At 55.7% G+C, this 20,816-nt stretch overlaps 6 protein-coding genes across 6 annotated transcripts; 4 read left to right on the plus strand and 2 right to left on the minus strand.

The window, feature by feature from the left end:
* Window positions 1–340: 340 nt before the first annotated feature.
* On the minus strand, window positions 341–1,740 carry VE01_03224 (uncharacterized protein; the record flags this gene model as incomplete). Its single annotated transcript, XM_018272720.1, has 2 exons — window positions 341–412; window positions 475–1,740. 2 exons carry the CDS (start codon window positions 1,738–1,740, stop codon window positions 341–343), a joined length of 1,338 nt encoding a protein of 445 aa, XP_018132035.1.
* Window positions 1,741–2,669: 929 nt separating this feature from the next.
* MSM1 (methionyl-tRNA synthetase) lies at window positions 2,670–4,859 on the plus strand. The gene is made up of 3 exons (XM_018272721.2): window positions 2,670–2,886; window positions 2,951–4,191; window positions 4,263–4,859. The coding sequence occupies exons 1-3, from the start codon at window positions 2,688–2,690 to the stop codon at window positions 4,599–4,601; spliced, it is 1,779 nt and encodes a 592-aa protein (XP_018132036.1). The 5' UTR covers window positions 2,670–2,687; the 3' UTR covers window positions 4,602–4,859.
* A 1,415-nt stretch (window positions 4,860–6,274) lies between these two features.
* On the plus strand, window positions 6,275–8,153 carry VE01_03226 (uncharacterized protein). The gene is made up of 2 exons (XM_018272722.2): window positions 6,275–6,633; window positions 6,762–8,153. Exons 1-2 carry the CDS (start codon window positions 6,536–6,538, stop codon window positions 7,837–7,839), a joined length of 1,176 nt encoding a protein of 391 aa, XP_018132037.1. The 5' UTR covers window positions 6,275–6,535; the 3' UTR covers window positions 7,840–8,153.
* A 1,158-nt stretch (window positions 8,154–9,311) lies between these two features.
* Window positions 9,312–15,443, plus strand: EAF1 (chromatin modification- protein VID21). The gene is made up of 4 exons (XM_018272723.2): window positions 9,312–9,953; window positions 10,086–10,244; window positions 10,326–13,827; window positions 13,915–15,443. Exons 1-4 carry the CDS (start codon window positions 9,889–9,891, stop codon window positions 15,049–15,051), a joined length of 4,863 nt encoding a protein of 1,620 aa, XP_018132108.1. The 5' UTR covers window positions 9,312–9,888; the 3' UTR covers window positions 15,052–15,443.
* Window positions 15,444–15,684: 241 nt separating this feature from the next.
* On the plus strand, window positions 15,685–19,855 carry VE01_03228 (uncharacterized protein). Its single transcript, XM_018272724.2, has 3 exons — window positions 15,685–15,961; window positions 16,420–19,444; window positions 19,507–19,855. Exons 2-3 carry the CDS (start codon window positions 16,475–16,477, stop codon window positions 19,672–19,674), a joined length of 3,138 nt encoding a protein of 1,045 aa, XP_018132109.1. The 5' UTR covers window positions 15,685–15,961; window positions 16,420–16,474; the 3' UTR covers window positions 19,675–19,855.
* VE01_03229 (uncharacterized protein) lies at window positions 19,800–20,673 on the minus strand. The gene is made up of 5 exons (XM_018272725.2): window positions 20,432–20,673; window positions 20,369–20,381; window positions 20,227–20,310; window positions 20,022–20,068; window positions 19,800–19,967 (listed from the first exon to the last, which is right to left on the minus strand). The coding sequence occupies exons 1-5, from the start codon at window positions 20,468–20,470 to the stop codon at window positions 19,884–19,886; spliced, it is 267 nt and encodes an 88-aa protein (XP_018132038.1). The 5' UTR covers window positions 20,471–20,673; the 3' UTR covers window positions 19,800–19,883.
* Between the last annotated feature and the right edge of the window lie 143 nt (window positions 20,674–20,816).

The raw sequence follows: 20,816 nt of genomic DNA on the forward strand, positions 1-20,816 counted from the left end.
TTCATGGACACCGCAAAGTAAACTCCACTCAGACATGCGCCGAGAGATCGAAAACTGCGTCGACGCACGCCGAGGGAAAGAGCCGAGCAAAGTGATGGCAGCGAGGCACATCAGCAGTGCTGGCGAAAGAAAAAGAAAGAAAGAGAAGACCGAAGAAGCCGGTGCCGAAAGCTGGCATCCGCAGACTGGGAGCCGCGAGGGCGCAAGCAACGAGCCAAAGCCCGGGCCCAACTTGGAGACCGAAGCGGAGAAACGACATCTGACGGCCATGCCAGAAGCGAGTTCCAACCGCGGCCACCGAAGAAGAGACACCGAACCAATACCCGACGGCGCGGAGTCCTCAAGCGTGCTCCCAAGCCTGGAGATCCAGGATGCGCTCTTCCCGCGAGACCAGCGATTCCAGCGATCGGTACTGTGCGAGTGTTAGAAGAAGGTTTTTGAGGTTGCGGGAGGGGGGTTGAGGGGTGAACTTACCATCGCGGATCTCTGTGCGCGCGGGCGGCCACGACTCGATGCGAAGAGCGCATCGATTCGGGCCCGTAGGCGGACCTCAGCGCGGTCGGGAAGAGGACCCGGATTGGCGACGGCGGGCACGGGAACGGCGACGGCAGCCGCTGGGCCGACGGCCGGCTCGATGTCGACGATGTTGACCGGAGCGACGACAACCAGAGCAACTGGCTGTGCCGGAGCGGCAACAAAGTCGACGAGACCGGCACGATCGGTGGTGCCAGCAGCGTCAACGGCCGAACCCGAAGGCGCGACGACAGGCTTCGCGACAGCAGTCACTGGAGTTGCCAATACAACGTCCAGGAAACTTGGCCGCTCTGGAGTTGCCAATACAACTTCCAGAAAGGATGGACGGGCGACCTCCACGATTCTGGAGCGCCTGCCACCCGAGGAAGTTGGGCGCAGGACGCGAGATCCAGAGGCGGAGGCCGGGTCCGCGGCCAAGATGCTGCCGGTCCAACGGCGCTGTGGCGACCGGTCACCCGCACCGTCGTCCTCCACATCTCTGGAGCGCTTGCAGCCCGACGAAGTCGAGCCCAAGACGCGAGATCCTGAGACGGAAGGTGGCTGCGACGGCGCAGGTTTGCCGGTGTCACCGGGGAGAGAAGCCGGCGAGGGTCGTGGGCCGAATCCGGGACTGGTGCTGCGACGGCGGCGCTGCGACGACCGCTCACCCGCACCGTCATCCTCCACATCTCTGGAGCGCTTGCTACCCAAGGAAGCAGGGTACAAGGCGCCGGATCCAGAGATGGAAGGTGACTGCGATGGCGCAGGTTTGGCGGGTCCAGACACCGAAGACCGCCGAGCCAGTGGTCGAGGGCTGGCGCTCCAGATGCCACCCCCGGGTGCCTCGCGCTTGATCCCGCGCTCTCCATCGGGATTGGAGGCGGCGCGGATCGGAGAGGCGCTTGGCGACGGCCGAGGGACGTCCGAGAGGCTGAGGCTACGAGAGGCGGAAGATTCTCGTACCGGAACCGAGGTCTCGGTGAAGGCTGGAGAGCCCGAAAGTCGAGGAGGAGGGGTTGGAGAGCCGGCGCGACTGCCGCTGGACTGGACGACCCAGTTCTCCGTGCGGTCGATGCGATCGACAGCGTCGACGTGCTCGATCGACGGAACTGGGACGTCACAGTCCAGGGCGGAGGAAGAGGAGGAGGAGGAAGCCGAGGTTGAAGCCGTGTAGGAAGACGGCGGAGCTCTCGGGAGGGTAAGCTTGAGGTGGCGAGGAGGTGCCATTGTCGTTGGCGGTGGTTGTGGTTGTGGTTGGTGGTATTGGTGGCGGGTGCCGAAATCGTTTGTTGGTTGGTTGGTTGCTGGTTGGTGCTTTTGGAGCTTTTGAAGCTTTTCGTCAGTTTCGATTTGTGAGAAGTTGGAAGAAAGGAGAAAAAGGGGGGGCCGGACTTGGAGAGGGATATATCAGGGCAACACTCACAATGCGGTCTATCCTGATATTCAGGCCCCATTGCGCTTCACATTGAATCCAGTAGCCGAATTGTGGGTGTGCCGCCAATAGGGGCTAACAATTGAAGCAACCCGCGCTTAATTGGTGATACTGGCGGCAAGCGGGGCTAAGCGCCAAATCCTCAATAGACAATACAAACTGACAATAGGAACCGGTAAGCGATTATACTGACAATAGGAACCGAGCACCCACACTCCGTTAGAGTGAATATTGGTGCCTCACCAAGTTCGAAGATATTACAGCTCATATGTGATGGTATTGCGCCAGCTAGAGCCTGAAGCCTGAAGATGCGTGGTTGGGAATTTACACCAGTAATTAATTTGATAGAATTTTCTTTATTTGACTACACTTTGAGCAACTGGCTCCTACAAACTGTATAATACGGTCAAAATATGATAATAAAAGCTGTTAGTGATTGAGCGCCATGATTTTTCGGAACGGTTGCTGTAAACATTTGCTGTGGAGTACAGTCACTGAGAGGCCAAAAAAATCCGTCAAATACCCAATTTATAAAACACCATTCTCTTGTATTATTATCATATCAAATTCTTTTAGGCATTATAACTAAGAATATCGTGAAAGCAGGTGAGCGACGTAGGTCGCCATTGTGGCACCCCTGTCAAAATCCCCAGCTAGTAGAGAAGAGCCGCACCTTAAATCGCGACCCAAGAACCAGCCAGCCTCGGCCACCGTCAGGGTCCATGAATTATTTGCCCGCGCAATGAATCTCAACACCCTCACATCCAGTCTACGGCGGTCCTTCCGGCCCAGGGCAAAAGTATTATGGACGAGTGACTGGGTATGCAAGTCCTGCAGGATAAACAGCGTCGCTGTCCGGCCGCGGGCACGGTTTTCCAGCACGAAGACGCCCATGGAGAAGCCGTACTACATCACCACCCCGATATTCTACGTCAATGCCGGTACGCACCTCCCAAAGCCTCGTAATAGAAGAAAGAAAAAAGAAGCATTTCTAACGCATCCCAGCTCCCCATGTAGGCCACCTCTACACCATGGTCCTAACCGACATCCTCAAGCGCTTCCAACAGCTCAAAGGGCGCCCCGCAATCCTCTGCACCGGCACCGACGAGCACGGTATGAAAATCCAACAAGCCGCCTCCCTCTCGGACGAAGACCCAAAGGAATTCTGCGACCGCGTGTCCGAGACATTCAAGCAGCTCGCCGCGCGCGCAGATCTCTCTTACGACCACTTCATCCGCACAACTGATCCGGATCACAAGGAAGCTGTGCAGCATTTCTGGCAGCTACTGCAGGAACGGGGGTATATCTACGAGAAGAAACATGAGGGGTGGTACTCTGTTAGTGATGAGACATTCTATCCCTCCTCCGCGATCGAGAAGCGCCTCGATCCCGCTACGGGGCGTACTTTCATGGCTGCACAGGAGACGGGGAAGGAAGTAGAGTGGACGGCCGAAACGAACTACCACTTCCGCCTCTCCGCTCTCAAAGAGCCCCTGTTAGCTTTCTACAAACAAAACCCCAACTTCGTCGTCCCCGCAACCCGCATGCGCGACATCGAGCGCTGGGTCACCGAGGGTCTAGAAGACCTCTCCGTCTCCCGCCCCATCAACCGCCTCACATGGGGCATTCGCGTCCCGAACGACGAGACGCAGACAATCTACGTCTGGCTCGACGCGCTGGTGAACTACATCACCAAAGCCGGCTTCCCATCCGCCTCCTTCTTCGACGGCGTCGCCGGCTGGCCCGCTGACGTCCACGTTATCGGGAAGGATATCATGCGGTTCCACTGCATTTACTGGCCTGCGTTCCTCCTCGCCCTGGATCTACCGCTGCCGAAACAGGTGTTGACGCATGCGCATTGGACGCTGGGACATAGTAAGATGGCGAAGTCGACGGGGAATGTAGTCAATCCCTTCTTTGCGATGGATCGGTTTGGGGTTGATGCTATGCGGTTTTATCTGGCGCATGATGGGGGGATAACGGATGATGCGGATTATGCGAATGCGAATATTGTGGAGAGGTATCGGAAGTGCCTTTCGGGCGGCCTTGGGAACTTGCTGCAGAGGGTGACGGGGACGAAGGTTTGGTCTGTTAGTGAGGCTGTTGAGGCTGCGGCCAAGGGGGAGTTTGAGGTGGGGGAGAATCCGATTGAGGCGGTGCATGGGGTGGGAGGGGTGGTGGATGGGCATTTTAAGGAGTTGAATCCCAGGGCGGGTTTACATGAGATTATGCGCGTGATTTACGATGTTCGTCCCCCCTTCCCTTCCTTCCCCCAACCTTTCAACTCGGTCTCCAGGCAGTACTGACACCCCTCCAGACAAACAAATACCTCCAAACCACCGCCCCCTGGCTCATCGCCAAATCCGGCACCCCCTCGAGCGAAGCAGAAGTCCGCCGCATCATCTTCCACGCCTCAGAAGCCCTGCGCGTCTCGGCGATACTGCTGCAGCCTTATATGCCTACCAAGGCAGCACAGATCTTGGATACGCTTGGGGTGGAGCGGGGGAGGAGGGGGTTCGGGGACGCGGTTGTGGGGGGGGATTTGGGGTATGGGAGGGTTAAGGTTGTGGAGGGGGAGAGAGAGGGGGGAGTGGGGAAGAAGAAGGGGAAGGGGGCGTATGGGACGATTTTTCCGCCTTTGGCTGTGGAGGAGTAGGGAGGGGAGTGATGGCTGATGGCTAATGGCTGATGGGAGAGTGATGCGAAAGGTGATGAGAGGGAGTGTGCGTGGTGTGATCTGGCTGATATGGCCGATGCGGGTGAGGGGCGGTGTGTACGATTTAAGGCGCTCGGATCCCTGACCTCTCTGTGTGATGGGCTGGACTGGTCTGGGATTTCATGTATATTGTCTGTTGTGTCTCTACTACTGTAAGATAAGAGAGAGCGATGACTGGGTGTAAACTACTGTATAGATAGTAATTTTTTGTTGATATCCCTCATATCGTATGTTGTATACCGCCGGGCCGTTGTTTGTTTATGACTCGTCTGCTGCTGTATGTATGCGACTGACTGTTGATATCACTGTCGGACAATGGGTGTCTTACTGATAGTGTATGAATCGGCGGGCGACGGCGACGCGCAGATTGTGTCTTTGTCTTGTCTTTGTCTTGTTTACCCTCTCCGAGCAGTTCTCGTGATACCCTCCTTACCTGCAGTTTGTTTACACCTCCCCGCGATGCCGTTCCCGTAATCACTTGACTTGATTACCACCTGTTCTCGTCGTGGTCTCGACCCATCTCATCCCTCCCACCATGCCTCAAAGTACCAGTACATCTCTCCCATCGAAGCCTCCAACACGCTAACCGACACTACCCGAGCCCTACCACCCCCCTACCATACTTCTGCAGGTCATCACCCTACAATCACCTAGACCTCCGCCATAAATCCAGTCCCGCGCCTGTTTCCATCGAGATTCTATTACCCTAGAAGTACCTTTCTACCCTCTCGCACCTTCTTCGTCTACCATGCTATTACCCTAGAAGTACTCCAGAGCCACTGTTCTCATTACCCTAGAAGTACTGATACTTCTACCACTACTTTCTACTACTAACCTTCTATCCCATCTCCCCATCCTCCTTCCTCGTCCGCCTCTCTTTTCCCCCAATTCTCCCCCAAAATAGTCTCAAAACTCCCCAATCCGCTCCAATCAACCCATAATCGACCTTCCATCCATTACCCTAGAAGTATCCAACCCCCCCCCCATCCCCATCACCCCGTCATCCACCTTCCCCCAACGTCAACATCCCCCGCCACTACAACGTCAAGCTCCCCTCCCCTCCCCGCCAAAAATTCTCACATCTCACCACATTTCCACCCTAATCAAGCATCAATCAACTACCCACTAGCCCACCCGGCCGGACTTGCAACCCCGATCTCTCTAACAAATACGTCGTTTTAGACTTTCCCACGCCCGCAGCCGTGCCATTTGCTGCTGCTCCTCCTGCTGATGTTGTCCTCGCTGGCGCGCATCCGCCTCCGTGATTCTCTGGTCCGCCGCTAGGGATTGCGCTCCCGTCGCGGTCTTGTGCGAGACAACAGACAACCCCCCCCCCAGCGGCGCGCGCGGAGATACTGGGGGGAAAAGGGCTATGTACCGCGCCCTTTGGATGGATGACACTGGCATTTTCGGGGCGCGAGAGGTCGATTGGAGAGGTATCCTGCCTATTTCCCATTATCTCTTTACCGCTCTTAGGAGGGACATGTCTTAGTGGAGCTAGGGTGGTGGTGCACTGCCTGCTGATATCGATACGGGGTTGATCCAGATAAGCTGGGTTGCTGGTTGTGGTGGTGGTGGTGGTGGTGGGTTGTATTTTTGGGAACCATATATATTGGGACCCCCCGCCTCATACCATTTCTCTCCCTTCTTTTTTTTTCTTTCTTCTCTGTTATTCTCTCTCTCTCTCTCTCTCTACTCTATATACATCTCTCGTCTTGTCTTGCCTTACTTCCTTCTTTCAGAACATAGAAGAGGATATATATTCAACATTTATCATATCCATTTTGTTGTTCTCACTTGATATCACTCTTCAACATCAGTTGTGATTGCATCTCCTTGCCACGACTACTTCTCATATCACTTTCGATCTCACAATGGGTTCTATCACGCCCCCGGTTTCACCTTCTTACCAGAAACTATGGAGGGAGACACCATGCATTGAGTCTCGCGCTCTCTCCCAAGTAGCAGGATGGTACGCGTCCCCCCTCTACCCATCCTCCCCCTCCCAACCCTTTCCACCCTCTCACCACCACCCCGCCATCCTCCCCCATCACACCCCTCCGCCCTTCCTTCCACACCCCCCGCTAACACCCCCCGCAGCCGCATCTTCCTCAAACTCGACCACCTCCAACCCTCCGGCTCCTTCAAATCCCGCGGCATCGGCCACCTCATCTCCCTCGCCAGCACCCGCACCAGCAACCCCCACTTCTACTGCTCCTCCGGCGGCAACGCCGGCCTCGCCTGCGCCACCGCCTGCCTGACTCTCGGCCACCCATGCACCATCGTCGTCCCCGCCGCCACCATGTCCTTCATGGTCGCCAAGCTGCGCGCTCTCGGCGCCACCGTGCACCAAGCGGGAAGAAACTGGAAGGAGGCTGATAACTTCCTGAGGGAGAGCGTTATGGGGCGCGGTTCTCACAGCGGGGAGGAAGTATATGTTCCTCCCTTTGACCATCCTGATATCTGGGAAGGCGCGAGCAGTCTCGTGCCAGAGCTAGAGAGGGACATGAAATCCGTCGGCGGGTATGACGGGGTCGTATGCTCCGTCGGCGGCGGCGGTCTTTTGGTAGGCATCGCAGACGGACTCCGCCAAGCCGGCCGCACGAAGCAAGTCGGTATTCTCGCTGTCGAGACCGAGGGCGCTGCTAGTCTGGCCACCAGTCTCGAGGCAGGGAAGGTGGTCACCCTACCGGGGATCTCGTCAATCGCTACGAGTCTGGGGTGCGTCAAGGTGGCGGATCGCGCGTATGAGGTTGCCTGCCAGGAGGGGGTTCAGGTGGCGGTGCTGAGTGATGCGCAGGCGGCGATGGGGAGTGTGAGGTTAGCTGATCTTGAGAGGATTATGGCGGAGGTTGCGTGCGGGGTTAGTGTTGCGGCGTGCTTTGATGGGAGTTTGAGGAGGGGGTTGGGGAGGGGGTGTGGGGATGAGGAGTGGAAGGAGAAAAAGGTGGTGGTGGTGGTTTGTGGGGGGAGTATTGTGTCGACAGGGTTGTTGGAGGAGTATAGGGCGATGTATGAGGGGGTTGTGGAGAGGGAGTTGGTGGGGGGGAGGGATAGGATGGTGAGGAAGGTGTTGGAGGCGATGCCGGTTGAGGGGAAGGATTTGGAGAAGGGGGGGTTTGAGCATCTGGGGGTGCAGAAGGTTGATCAGGGGTTTCAGTGGGCGGTGCGTGCGTGAGCGTGGTGAGATGGATTAATGATGGGTGATGGGAATGAGTCCGATTTTCTACGGGGAATAAGGATGAGGCTGGCGTTTGGGATGGGGGAATAGAAATAGGCTCTTGATTGGAGCTGTGCGTAGATTTTTGCTTGACTTGGCTGGGGTTAATGAATGAATGGGAGGGGTTTTATGGTTAGATTTCGAAATGAATTTTATCATGGATATGATTTGGCCCTTTTGATGATGTGTGTTGAGGTTATTTGCAACTACATTTGAGAGGATTATATTTGATCTTACAAATCCAAAACCATTTTTAAAAAATAAGAATGAAGGGAGTGGTTAATTATTATTAGATCTAGAAGTATACTTTTATCTGACTTACTCTCTGTATTTTCAGCGTGTGAAGGGTTATTTCTTATATTTCCAAGATCTATTTTATGTTTAAACTAGTATTTTATTAATAAATTAGAAGAGTTATTTATTTAGATGGAAATATGTTATTATCTTACTATTTATTTAGGCCTAGAAAAAAACAGCGAAGCCACCTATTATTAAGCCCATAAAATAGATTTCATCACATATACAATTTCACCCTTTTGACGTGGTGTGAATTCTGTTAATGCTGCCGTCGAGGTGGGATTGATCTACAACCAGTCACGTGACAGCCAGCCACCCACAGACCTCCCTGAATGTCGTGAACCCTGTCTTACGCGTATAGTACATAAAGCCAAAGTACCCTTTACAGTCAATACGCAAACAATATAACCAGTCTCCTGCATCAAAAAACTCCATCCACTTGTAAAACAGAACAAGACATAACATATCTGTTCAGAAGCAAAAGAGCGAGAATCATTTTTGCCACTCATATCAGATTCACATATACGGATACATATTCATATATGTGAGATGGTATAAATAGGAGAGGATGCATAGATGTAAGTGGTGGTTGGCTGATTCCGTCTATCTAGGCTGCCGTATTGAATAGGAGGTGGTGGATGTGTTCTGGGCCCACAAGCCGGAAGGGAATGAGGAAGGAAAGTGGATCAGAGGAGAGTTGGGGTGCAGGGAGGAAGAGTGACGAAGACGGGGATAGGATAGGATGGATAGGGATGGATTTAATTGTGGGAAGAGATGGAGAGAGAGACGAGGAGTTCGAGTACATACATCTGGATGGCAATCTGGGGATGTATTTATCGCATTTATTTTGTAGTTCTATGCTGCCTCAAAGTAAACTATATAAAATAATAGAAATAATAAACAACCAGTTGTGAAGAGTGAATTATTGAACCCCCTTCGTTAACGGTGACGACAGTAATATTAAGTGCCATTTTTTTTTTTTTTTCCTGGTCTGGTCGCAATCAGTCGAGGTTCCATCCCATCCCCCCCAATCCCTCTCGCTTACCCAGTCTTGCCTGCTTCTGTCCATAGTTTTACTAGGTAGTTTATCGACAATCGTCTCCTCTTCCCTGTTGAAATAGGCAAACGGACCATTTTCCTTTCCGATCCCCCCTCTCTCTCTCTTCCTCCACTTCTCATCCTCTCATCCACATACATCCCTCCATCCTCTCTCTTATTTCCTTGTTACCTTACACACACCACCCACCACTATCAACCACCAACCACCAACCACCACTACTACCACTACTACTACCATCAACAACCACCACCACTACTAACCACTACTAAATCTAAAATATTACCACTCCACACACCACCATCCACACCCACCACACCACTTTCCTGACACCACCGCACACTCCAACACACACCAAACACACTGCAACTACACCTAACCTACGCTACTCCTCCTCACAAACACAACCCACCACAACCCACTCCAGCACACCCTCACAGTGTCCAAACCCAAGAATTAATCCCACGATCCCGCCTTCACTCTATCAGAACGACAAACCACCCATCCACGAAAACACATCAATCAATTAAACCCCAACACCACGACTTATCCATCAATCTCCACCGATAAATCACATCCCGCGACCACCGCCAACACCGCTCCGACGGTCGTTTCCTCGAAAACGGATGTCGCACGCCTCATCCTGAAATGCGATGTCGAATGAGGTCGTGCTTGCCGGTCGCAAGCAACTAACGACGAGTCGCGAGAACGACATCGAGTAAGTCGCACACCACAACCCCCGAAAATCACCCAAACGCCGCGTCGCGTTCCAACTTTTACCATTTTAATTATCCTGCTGTGTTGGTTTGTATTTATTAGACACGGGACAATTGATCTGACGACCATCTAGTTTAATAGAGCGATCGCGCAAGCGCAAACTCCGCGAACTGTACGCCGTCGCGACCTGCGATGGGCCCATCCCTCTACCTGCCTTTCTCGATCTCAACGCCCCCATTTCGGAAGCTACACCTGCTGAGCGCGCGTTCTTAACCTTGAATGATATCAAAGAGTGAGTTCCCCCGAATTTACCCCGGTCGCAATGTCGAGTTCGGCGTTGTAAGGTACCTTTGTGCTGATACTTTGCAAACAGAGGTCTCATCTTAAAAGAACACACGATCCCCTCGCGACGACGCCTCCGATCCGATGCGCCCAGAGCGTCAGTGGGAATCGATAAGTCGAGCCTAGTGTCGCGGGCGAGCGCGCCACTGGATTACGCTCAAAGAGATGGGAGGGAGTCGCTCCAGGAACGGCCGAAGACAGACGCCTCTTACAACACTGGGCCTTTGTACGCCAAGGCACCTGCGACTGTTGAGCGGCCTTTGTCCCGGACGACGCCACCGCGAGGATTGCAGGATGGAAAGGCCGCTGGACCGAGACGGAAATCAATCCCTCGCGAGGAGGCGCTGAGGATCGATCGAGCTGTGACGACAAAGGTGCAGACTCCGACTGCCTTGCTGGATGCTGCTGTGGATGAGACGCTGGGCGATGCGATTTACAATGCGAATAACCCGCCTGCGCCTACCAAGGACGATGCACCGACCCGCGAGATGTTAGAGAAGGATCACGTCGTCAAGAAGGCTGAAGCTACCCCCGATACACCTGGTGTCGATCCGAACGTGGCGATTCCAAAGTCGGCGGAAGATGCGGCGCAGTTGCCTGACCTTATAGTTAATGGCGCCAACGACCCTACCCATAAGCCGTCGACTGTCCATCTACCGCCGCAGGAGGCGCAGGAGGCGGCGATTAAGGAGAGGGAGGACCAGAGACATGCTGTGAGGGAGGAGAGGTCTGTTGATACGGCTGCGGCGAGGTTGGCCCTCGAGGTGCCTGCTCAGCACGAGAGACAGGTACAGGCGGATGTGGCATCGTCCCCTGGATCGACAGTCGGACCACTCTCCGCAACGACTTCGGCTCACCACCACGAGACCTCCGCTGATACGAGCCCAGACAACGAGGCTCACCACTACGACCAAGAAGTCGCAGAGGAGAAGGTCGTCCCGGAAACTCCACCTGAGCTGGCACCTACCCAGGAAGAAGTGCGGGAGAAGGATGCACATGATAGAATACTAAAATCCCAGATCGACGTTGCGCGCGAGCACATCCTCGGAAGCAGCCCGACCGCCGCTGATACGCAGTTATTGGAAGAGCAGGCCGCGGCTGCCTCGACTATCCCTGGGAAGGAAGGAGCTGCCGCCCGTCCCGCTAAGGCTGAGGTCGATGGACGTCAGCCGGAGGTGAGGGAGTTGGCGGGGGCGCCCGAGACGGCGAATGAACTTATGGATGATGAGAAGGAGGATCAGGATGAGGTTGTGGGTGTGCCGACTCCGGATGAGAAGGTGCCTGAACCTATGCCGGCGGCTGTTGAGGCATTGAAGAAGGAAACCGTGCCACAGCCTGCTGAGGAGGTACCTGAGCCTATGGACGTCGATGTGCCGGAGCCAGCTCAGGCTAAGGGGAAGGAGGTTGAACAGGCTGCCCCAGCTCCGGAACCTATGGATGTTACGGAGCCAGCGACGACTGCGCCTGCTAAGCCTGAGGAGCCTAAGGAGCCGTCTGCGGAACGTGCGACCTCGACTGCGGTATCGACTCCGTCGATTGAGCGGATGACGACCCGCGTTGCGTCTGGTGCGATGAGGCATAAGTCTGTGTCGGAGATCCTAGGAGAGACTCCACGACCAAGCTCATTGAATACACCGGAAAGAACACCAGGGCGTGCTCTGGCCGAGACCGATTCGAACCTCCCATCAGGGGTATCTACGCCAAAGTCCACTACGTCACGGATGCGAAGCCTGACTGAGCGCGCGCGCGAGAAGGAGCGCAGCAAGCTCTCCACCGTCGTATTCGCCAAACAGCCAGTGACCAAAGACACCAAGACGTCTGCACTGATCAGCGCGAACGCCAAGCCCCAGGGAACCGAATACCCCGACTACTTCATGCCCCTAATCAACGCGCAGAGCTACACCGCGATCCGCGGCTACCAAACCCTCGAAGCCCTCCTCGCGAGCGCGCACAAGACCATCACGACCACCAACGCCGCCCTACCCTTCCAAGAAGCGCAAGCCCAGAAGATCATCCGCCGCATCCACAGCCTGCAGAACCACGATAAGTGGTCCCTACGCCAGCCGAAGCGCAGCCCGGAACCGATCCGCCCGACGACGCATTGGGATGAGCTGCTAAAGGAGGCGCGGTGGATGAGGACGGATTTTAGGGAGGAGAGGAAGTGGAAGACGGCGTTGGCGAGGAGGGCGGCGTGGGAGTGCGCGATGTGGGTTAATGGGGATCAGGAGGTGAGGGAGGGGTTGGTGAGGAAGGTGAAGGTGGGGGTTTTGGAGTCGGTGGAAGGGGGAGAGGAGATGGTGGTTGATGCGGAGGGTGAGGTTGCTGGGGAGGCGAATGCTGAGGATGAGGTGGCTGCTGATGCTATGGTTGATACCGATGCTGAGGTGTCGCATCCTACGCCTGATCTTGTGCCGTCGTCGGATAACGATACACCGCTTGATGAGTTTGATGATGAGCCTCGGATTAGTTTGCTCGAGACTGTTGCGCCGACTGCTATCTTCTCGCTGGACAATGATGATCTGGTGTTTGGACTTTCGAGGTCGGCGGCTTCGGATAAACTACTCCAGGAGCTGCCGATGTATGGTGCGCCGTTGAAGGTTCATCAGAGCGATCTGCCTACTTCGGAGGTTGACCCTGATGCCTCGTGGAGGAAGCCATATCTACCACTCAGCAAGTATATTGAGGGTAAGATTCGCTTCACTGACGAGCCGCCACCACGCAAGAAGAGCCGATACGAGTATGCTGAGGAGTCGGATGATGAGGACGAGGTAGTCTTTGGGGAGCGCACGCAGCGAAAGCCACAGGAGCCGTTACAAGTTGATGTTGCGCTGTTTAATCCGGAGAACAAGCATATTAGGGATCGGATTCACGCCGGCCACCAGTTTAGGCCTCCGTCGGAGTTCCCAATGCCCCTACAGAGCTTCTTTGAGAATAGACATCCGTCGCAGTGGACGTGGGCTGAGGATGATGAGCTGAAGCAGCTTGTGAGGGAGTATCAATACAACTGGTCTCTCATCTCGAGTATGTTAACGTCAAAGGGCGTTTACTACACAGCCGCCGAGCGTCGCACCCCATGGGAGTGCTTCGAGCGCTGGATCCACCTCGAAGGCCTCCCCGCCGACATGCAAAAGACCCACTACTTCCGCGCCTACAACAGCCGCCTCGAAGCAGCCCAGCGCTCCCTCCTCCTCCAGATCCAAGCCCAAGCCGCGCAACCCCCACCGGCCGTCGGCTCTGCCCCGCCCCGCCAGATCCGCCGCTCCACGACGAGCGTGCGCGTCGAGCGCCGCCGCAACCAGAAGCACCTCACCCTCGTGGACTCGATGCGCAAGGTGGCCAAGAAGCGCGAGACGACGGCGCAGAAGCAGCAGCAGGCGCAGAGCTTGGCGAATATGCGCAAGGCGAACGATACGCCGGTGCAGCCGATTAATAAGCATACCCCGGCGCAGTTTAGTAAGATTAAGCATGATAGGGAGCAGGCGATCTTGGAGCAGAAGGCGAGGTTGGTCCAGCAGCAGGAGGCTCATAGGAGGGTATGTTGACCATTCTCTTTGTTTCTTCTATCGTTAAAAACATTGGTTGCGATGAATCTTCTTTGATCAAAAACTAACACACTACAGGCGCAAGTAATAGCACTCAGAAACCAGCAGCCAAACATGCAAATGGGCTACCCCGCCGGCCAAAACCAACAACAGCGCGGAAACCCTAACATGAACGCGCCCCCACCCCCAAACATGGGCGGCAACAACAACCCCCAAAACCGCCCCGCCAACCTCTCCGTGCCAGGCCAGCACCACCCGCAACAACAACAGCAGCAGCAACAGGGTATGCAACAACTTCCCAACGGCATGGGCGCACCCGGGATGCCAATGCCAAATCTGCACCCCGGTATGGGCGGTCCAATGCCACTCAAGGGCGTCCCGCAACAGGCACAGATGGGAATGCAAGGGATGCCCATGGGCCCCGCGCACCGCCTCCCGGCACCGAACGCGACACCCGATCTTAGTCTCGTCATGCAGGCGCAGAGGATCTCGCAGCAGCAGCGCGCGGCGGTGCAGATGCAGCAGCATCAGGGGGGTGGGGGGGTGCAGACTATGCATTCTTCCCCGCCGAATGCGATTCGCGGTTTGCCTAATATGGGAGGGGTGCCAGGCCAGCAACAGCAGGGTTTCATGCCTACGAACGGCATGTCCCCCAACCCCATGCAGCAGCAGCAGCAACAACAGCATTTCGCCGGCTCACCACCCAACTCCGCCGCCGGCGTAGCGGGACTCCAGGGCTCACCACGCCTCAACCCCCAATACGCACAGCTGGAAGCGTCGTACCGCGCCAAGTTTCCCACCGCGACGCCGGAGCAGGTCCGCAAGATGGTCGCGGATGCGCTGGGGAATGCGCAGAGGCAGGCGGCTATGCATGCTGCGGCCGGTGGGGGGGTGCAGGGGATGCAGGGCAGCTCGCCGGTGCAGTATGCGCAGATGCTGAGGGCGCAGCAGGAGAGGCAGGCGGCGGCTGTGGCGGCGCAGGGGATGCAGAATCAAGGACAAGGAGGACAGCAGGGGCAAGGTCAAGGACAAGGACAAGGACAGCAGGGTCAGGGGCAGCAAGGACAGCAAGGTCAGGGCCAAGGACAGCAGCAGGGAGGAATGCAGGGACAGCAGCAGGGGATGGGACAGCAGCAGCAGGGTGGGGGAGGGCTGCAGCCTCAGCAGATGCAGCAGCAGCGGAGTGGGAGCGCGACGTCTGCGGGGACGAAGTAGGGGGGGGTAGGGGGTGGAGTTGAGAGGGGTGTGATGTGATGGAGTGTTGTGGTTGCGGGGTGTTTGTGTATACATAAGCGTACGTTTGGTGCGTTGATATTTGCAGGGAAGGGAGGGAAAGGGAAGTTACTGGCTTATTGGCTGGATGGAATGGGATGAATGGATGGATTGCTAGAGGGATGGACGGATGGGAATGCAATGGAATGGCTTACTGACTGCTATGCTATTACTGCTACGGTTTGGGAGAGCGAGACGAACGAACGAACGAACTAGGTAGTTTGCTCTCTGCCTGCTGCTCCCCTCACACGACGTCGTCGTTGTGTGTCTGCCCGTTTTAAGACACATGATGGGGACGAGTATATATTTTTTGTAATAAATTACCTTTTCAACTCACTCATTGTCTCTTTCTGTGAACCACTCTTGGTGTGTTTGCAATCAATCATCTATCATATCGTCGTCCCCCGTCCGGTTGCAGTCTCTCCTTACCAGCCATTCTTTTGGTTACAGGAATGAGTATCACGTGATAATAATACTGGATGGAGTTAGCGTGATCAGATATCGGATTTTGAGATTTCACGTGATAACCCACCCCACCACCAGCAGGATCCACGGCGGGGTAGGAGTGAGGGATCGAATCAAGGGTCTGCGTGAACAAAGGCTGCCTTGGTATTGTTCCTTTCATCACGTCTCTTCTTCATCGCAAAATAGAGTATTCCCTGTTTTCGTTTTTTTTTTGCTGCATATAGAGTGCAGAAGAGCGAGACGGTAAAGGAAAAAGCAACGGAAAAGGAAAGGCAAGAGCAAGGCAGCGAGGCTTGAAGGGTTTATTTGTTTATTCCACCACGACGACGCATTTGCGTTTGGTAGGGAGGTGTCGCCGGTTCATCAAGACTTGGACGGGAGAGAAGAGGTGAGAGGCTGTTTGCTTGTGTTTTCTTGGAGTCAGTCAGTGGTGGTGGTGTCGACGAGGCTCGAGCTGAGGGCGTGATTCAGCGAAGCTATGGCGGGGCGGAGACTGCTTCTAGGGGGTTTGATATTAGGGGTCCTGGCTGTGGTGGTGCAGTGGAGGGGGGGATTGTGGTGCGCGCCACGATTTCTTTTTGTTTTGTGGGTTTCCTTATGTTTGGAGGGGAAGGGGAGGCTGGCAAGGGGGTGAAGTTTCACTCTGCTGATGATGGGGGATTCCTTGGTGGGGGATGAATAAGAGGCTGGCAAGGAGTGAAGTTTCACTGCTGCTGCTGCTGCTGCTGCTGCTGCTTCTTGACTCCTTGATGGGGATGAATAAGAATCTACTGGCGGCCGGATGACTGCACACCCACCTGCAGAATCATCACAACTTATTCATCAAGATACTAACCAACATCTCAGGATAACCACCACCACCACCAGAATAATAACCAGGCTCCCAGCCTTCCCACCCACCATGTCCACCACCACCGCCCCCAAGTCTCACTTCGAGACCCTCCTCCAATTCGACGCCGACTACGCCCCCACCCGCCTCACGCAGTACAAGTCCACGCGCACCGGCATGCAAGTCGTAGTCGTGGACCGCAAAGGCCCAAAAGTCCAAGGTTACTTCACCCTCGCCACCGAGATCTTCGACGACTCCGGCGCGCCGCACACGCTTGAGCATCTCGTCTTCATGGGGTCGAAGAGCTATAAGTATAAGGGCGTGCTGGATTTACTTGCTAATCGCGCGTATTCTAATACGAATGCTTGGACGGCGACGGATCATACGGCTTATACGCTTGATACGGCGGGGTGGGAGGGGTTTGCGCAGATCTTGCCGGTGTACTTGGAGCATGTTATTGTGCCTACGTTGACGGATGAGGGGTGTTACACGGAAGTTCACCATGTTGACGGCGATGGGAATGATGCGGGAGTTGTGTACTCCGAGATGCAAGGTGTGCAAAACAACGGCCCTGAACTTATGGATCTCGCCGCGCGCCGCGCGCTGTACCCGGAGGGCGTGGGTTTCCGCTACGAGACGGGCGGGATGATGGAGCAGCTGCGTGTGCTGACTGCGGAGCGGATCCGGGAGTTTCATCGGGAGATGTACCAGCCTAAGAATTTGTGTCTGGTTATCGTGGGGGAGGTGGAGCATGAGAATATGTTGGAGATTCTGGATGCGTTTGAGGAGAGCATCCTGGGGGATATTCCCAAGCCCGACGCCCCCTTCCGCAGGCCCTGGATGGAGTCCCCGCAGACGCCTGAGCTGAAGGAGACGGTGCTGCAGACGGTGGAGTTTCCGGAGGAGGATGAGTCGGCGGGTGATATTCTTGTTGGTTTCCTCGGTCCGGATTGCAATGATGTCATCCAGACCGGCGCGCTGAACGTGCTCCTCACCTACCTCTCCGGCTCGTCCATCTCGATCCTAGAGAACACGATGGTTGAGCGCGAGGAGCTCGCCAGCTCCATCAGCACATGGTGGGACGCGCGACCAAACTCCGTCATCTGGCTGCAGCCTACGAGCGTGGCGACCGAGAAGCTCGCAGCGGTCGAGAAGAGGCTGTTCGAGGTGCTGAGGGAGGTCGCGGACAAGCCGCTCGACATGAAGTACATGGTCGCCTGCGTGCGTCGCGAGCGTCGCCAGGTCATGTTCCAGGCGGAGAGCAACGCGGAGTTCTTCTCCACGAACGTGATTAACGATTTCCTGTTCGGGAAGCGCGATGGCTCTACGCTGAGGGACCTGGCGTCGATCAGGGAGTATGATGTCCTGGAGAAGTGGACGGATGACGAGTGGCGCGCGTTCTTGAGACGGTGGATCTCGGATGCGAAGCATGTCTCGATCTTGGGGAAGCCGTCGAAGGCTATGTCGGATAAGCTTAAGGCAGAGGAGATTACGAGGGTGGCGGCGCAGAAGGATGTGCTTGGGGTGGATGGGCTGAAGGCGCTGGCGAAGAAATTGGAGGATGCGAAGGCGAAGAATGATGCGCCTATTCCGCAGGCGATTCTGGAGCAGTGGCCGGTGCCGGGGGTGAGCTCGATTCACTTTATTGAGACGGAGACGGCGAGGGCGGGGCCGGCGAGGAGCTTGGGGGTTAAGGATGTTGGTGCGCAGAAGGTCATTGATAAGGCGAAGGACGCTTCGCTGTTTTTGCAGTTCGAGCATGTTCCGTCGAACTTTGTCTTGGTTAGTGTGCTACTTGGGACGACGGGGATTCCGGTTGAGCTGCGTCCTCTGCTGCCACTCTTCATTGATAACTTCTTCAACACCCCCGTCATGCAGAATGGGGAGAAGATTCCTTTCGAGGCTGTCGTGACCGATCTCGAGAAAGACACGATCAGCTACGCCATCGGCGGTGGTTCGCGCCTCGGGCACAGCGAAGGCGTCGGAATCGTCTTCGAAGTCGAGAAGGACAAGTACGAGAAGACAATCCACTGGATCCGCACCATGATGTTTGACGCCGTCTTCGACGTCACGCGCCTCCGCGCCGCTCTAACCAAGATCCTCGCTGATATCCCCGAGGCCAAGCGCAGCGGAAACAGCATGGCATACGCTGTTGACGCTATGATCCACCTCGATTCCAAATCGACCGTCAAGGCGCGAAATACCCTCGTCAAAGCTGTCTACCTGAAGCGCATCCGAAAGCTTCTCACTACCGACCCTGATGCTGTGATCGCAAAGCTCGAAACACTCCGCAAGAGCCTCTTTACCTTCTCTAACGTCCGCGTCCTCGTCGTTACGGACGTTAACAAACTCCCCAACCCCACCGCGCCCTGGTCTCACCTCAGCGACGCCCTCGGCGCCCCAACCGACCTCCTCCCAATCGAGATGCAGCACCAGCGCCTCAGCCCTGCCGGCCTCTCCCCAGGCTCCCTAGGCACAGTCGTCGTCCCCATGCCCACCATCGACTCCTCCTTCGCCATCAGCTCCGCCCCCGGCCCAACCTCCTACACCGACCCGCGTATCCCCGCCCTCCTCGTCGCAGTCGCCTACCTCGACGCCGTAGAAGGCCCTCTCTGGCGCGCAGTCCGCGGCACCGGTCTCGCGTACGGCACGAGCTTCAGCCGCGACGTCGACGGGGGGTTCATGCAATTCCGCGTCTACCGATCGCCTGATGCGCATAAAGCGTTCGCGCGCAGTCGCGAGGTCGTTGCGGCGTTTGCGAGCGGGAAGGAGCCGTTGGAGAGGAGCTTGTTGGAGGGGGCGGTGAGTGCGATTGTGGTTAGTCTGGCGGATGAGCAGGCGACGATGGGGATGGCGGCGCAGATGAACTTTGTGAATGGGGTGGTGAGGGGGGTAGCGGAGGGGTATAATGAGGAGTTGTTGAGGAAGGTGAGGGAGGTGGGGGAGGCGGAGGTGAGGAAGGCGATGGGGGAGGTGCTGGTTAGGTGCTTTGAGCCGGGGAGGGCGAATGTGGTGGTTACTTGTGCGCCGGTTGTGGCGGAGGTGAGTTATTACTTTAACTCCTTTTTTGGGGGGGATAGGTGGGCTAACGTGTGTGTGTACAGGCTATTGTTAAGGGGTTTGAGGCCGATGGGTTTAAGACCGAGGTTCGTGCTCTGGGGGATTTCAAGGACGACTATGGACTTGTGGGGGATGAGGACGAGAGGGAGGAGGATGAAGATGAAGATGGGGAGAGCGGAAGTGAGAGTGGTAGCGGTGAGGAGAGCGAGTAAATCGGGGGTATGGCCTATGTAGCATGTGTACATGAAGGTATTACACAAGGGTAGGCTCTAGAAAATGATAGGCGTTCAGTTCATGAAAAGGGGGTGCACGTGACGTTTGAGAGTGAGAGGTGATGCTCGATCGAAGGTGGGTATTATATTGCTAAGTAGGCTTGTTACAACGGGAATGGCGCCGTGATATCTTCTTCTCCTTGTCCGAACTATGCGCGTGGCACACGGAGATTGGCCTTTACGCGCTCGAGGAGCTCGGCGCGGGTGGCGGTTATGGAGGGCTGGAGGTTTCGCTGGGGGGATATAAGTAATGGTTCAATGGAGACGTGGGGAGCGAGAAAGCATACATTTTTCAGCCACTGCCGGATTTCTTGTTCTGTCCAGTCATCGGGGTCTGCGGTAGTCAGTACTGCTGTAGGTGGCGGAATATTGGAAAATGAAGATGGATGGACGAGGGAGAGTCGGATGAAGAGTTCTGACAGAGACGGGGGAGTGTCTGGCGCGGGGCAAGGGCAGGGCAAGGAAGACCAACGAGCTATGAGGCGAGCATACTTCCGGTGGGATCAGGCTGGGCTGGGAACATGTCACTGCCCCATATGGACCACACGGCTGCTGCTGTGACGATTCCGGCAAAGGCTGCGAGGTGGTGTTAGTGACGGGATGGATGCGAGGTGGTGTCAGGTGGGATGGTTACCGGCGAAGGTGTTCTGGGGTTGGTGTTAGTAATGGTGCTTATTTAAGGATGCGGGGGGCTTACTCTGGAGTTTAGAGCTTTGTCTATGGGTGTTCGTGCCATGGTGAGGAGATGGGGATGGTGGCGAGGTTTGGTGTGTTGTGGTAGACGGGGGTTGATGGAATAGGAGTATTATCTTGAGTTCAACGAATAAATTCAAGAATACGATGAAGCTGTGATTGCTACAATTGTAGGAAATGCGCAAAGCCTTATATTAATGCCTTTGAAAAAAGGAATGACTCGTCTTGAAAAGAACAGACTGGCTTCCTCCTCCCGCCGCGTCACCCGTCGCATAAACTCAAAGTTCCCCGCTACGCCACACCATCTCCAAAACCCACTAGCCACACCAACGCACTAGCCACATATAGTACGTACCCTTACCCCAGCCACACCACCTACCCACAGATCG

Source organism: Pseudogymnoascus verrucosus (assembly GCF_001662655.1).
Source record: "Pseudogymnoascus verrucosus strain UAMH 10579 unplaced genomic scaffold scaffold_12, whole genome shotgun sequence".
In the NCBI taxonomy this organism is placed as follows: Eukaryota; Fungi; Ascomycota; class Leotiomycetes; order Thelebolales; family Thelebolaceae; genus Pseudogymnoascus; species Pseudogymnoascus verrucosus.